Below are 1623 nucleotides of genomic sequence, written 5' to 3'. Positions count from 1 at the left end.
GGACCCAGCGAGAACTATAGCGCGCAATGGGAGGGAGCTGCGTTCAGAGGCGCCCCGCCGGCAGGCTGCAGGTACTGTTTCCTTTCCTGCTACCTTTGTTCTACCCGGCGCTCTGCGAGCCGATCCGCTACTCCATTCCCGAGGAACTGGCCAAGGGCTCGGTGGTGGGGAATCTCGCCAAGGATCTCGGGCTCAGCGTCCTGGATGTGTCGGCTCGGAAGCTGCGAGTTAGCACAGAGAAGCTGCTTTTCAACGTAGATGCGGAGAGCGGGGACTTACTGGTGAAGGACCGAATAGACCGTGAGCAGATATGCAAAGAGAGAAGAAGATGTGAGTTGCAGTTGGAAGCCGTGGTGGAAAATCCTTTAAATATTTTTCATATCATTGTGGTTGTTGAGGATATTAATGACCATGCCCCTCGATTCCATAAAGATGAAATAAATTTAGAAATCAGTGAATCTGTATCCGAAGGTGCACGAATATCCCTTGACCCTGCCACCGACCCCGATATAAACATGAACTCAGTTAAAGATTATCAGATAAATCCTAACCCTTATTTCTCATTAATGATTAGAGTTAATTCCGATGGTGGTAAATACCCAGAGTTATCTTTGGAGAAGCTCCTAGACCGGGAAGAGCAGCGTTCTCATCGCTTGATACTGACTGCCTTGGACGGGGGAGACCCACCACGAAGTGCCACCGCTCGAATAGAAATCTTTGTCAGGGATGCCAATGACAACTTCCCGGTGTTCAGCAAAGATGAATATAGAGTCAGTGTTAGTGAAAATCTGCCCCCCGGATCCTCCGTGTTGCAGGTGACAGCCACTGACAAAGACGAAGGGGTCAATGCAGAAGTAAACTACTACTTCAGGAGTACCGCTCAGAGTACAAGGCACATGTTCTCACTGGATGAGAAGACAGGTATGATTAAGAATAACCAGTCATTGGATTTTGAGGATACAGAAAGATACACCATGGAAGTGGAAGCAAGGGATGGAGGTGGTCTCTCTACCCAATGTAAAGTAATCATAGAAATCCTAGATGAAAACGACAACAACCCCGAAATAATCATCACTTCTCTCTCTGATGAAATTTTGGAGGATACTCTTCCAGGAATGGTGGTGGTTCTCTTCAAAACACGGGACAAGGATTTCGGAGAAAATGGAGAAGTTGTCTGTAACATAAGAAGGGATATTCCTTTCAAGATTTATTCCTCTTCTAAGAATTACTACAAGCTGGTGACATATGGACCCCTAGACCGAGAACAGACTCCGGAATACAATGTCACCATAACAGCCACCGACAGGGGCAAGCCGCCTCTCTCCTCCAGCACTACCATCACCCTGAACATCACCGACGTCAACGACAACGCGCCCGTTTTCCATCAGGCCTTCTACGTGGTCCATGTGGCCGAGAACAACCCTCCAGGCGCCTCTATTGCGCAAGTCAGCGCCTCGGACCCCGACCTGGGGCCCAACGGTCGCGTCTCCTACTCCATCGTGGCCAGCGACCTGGAGCCACGCGCGCTGGCGTCCTACGTGTCCGTGAGCGCGCAGAGCGGGGTGGTGTTCGCGCAGCGCGCCTTCGACCACGAGCAGCTGCGCGCCTTCGAGCTGACCCTGC

General features: G+C 50.9%; 1 protein-coding gene across 1 annotated transcript; it reads left to right on the top strand.

Annotated features, from left to right (window-relative positions):
• Positions 1 to 6: 6 nt before the first annotated feature.
• On the top strand, positions 7 to 1619 carry LOC102746469 (protocadherin gamma-B6-like; the record flags this gene model as incomplete). Its single annotated transcript, XM_006752325.2, has 1 exon — positions 7 to 1619. A coding segment is annotated over exon 1 (1593 nt), but the record flags the coding sequence as incomplete, so codon positions are not given.
• Between the last annotated feature and the right edge of the window lie 4 nt (positions 1620 to 1623).

Source organism: Leptonychotes weddellii, unplaced genomic scaffold (genome assembly GCF_054177405.1).
Source record: "Leptonychotes weddellii isolate Sample4059 unplaced genomic scaffold, ASM5417740v2 HiC_scaffold_29238, whole genome shotgun sequence".
Taxonomy (NCBI): domain Eukaryota; kingdom Metazoa; phylum Chordata; class Mammalia; order Carnivora; family Phocidae; genus Leptonychotes; species Leptonychotes weddellii.
Note: the sequence above shows the minus strand (reverse complement) of the source record. Positions and strands in the feature narration are given on the sequence as shown.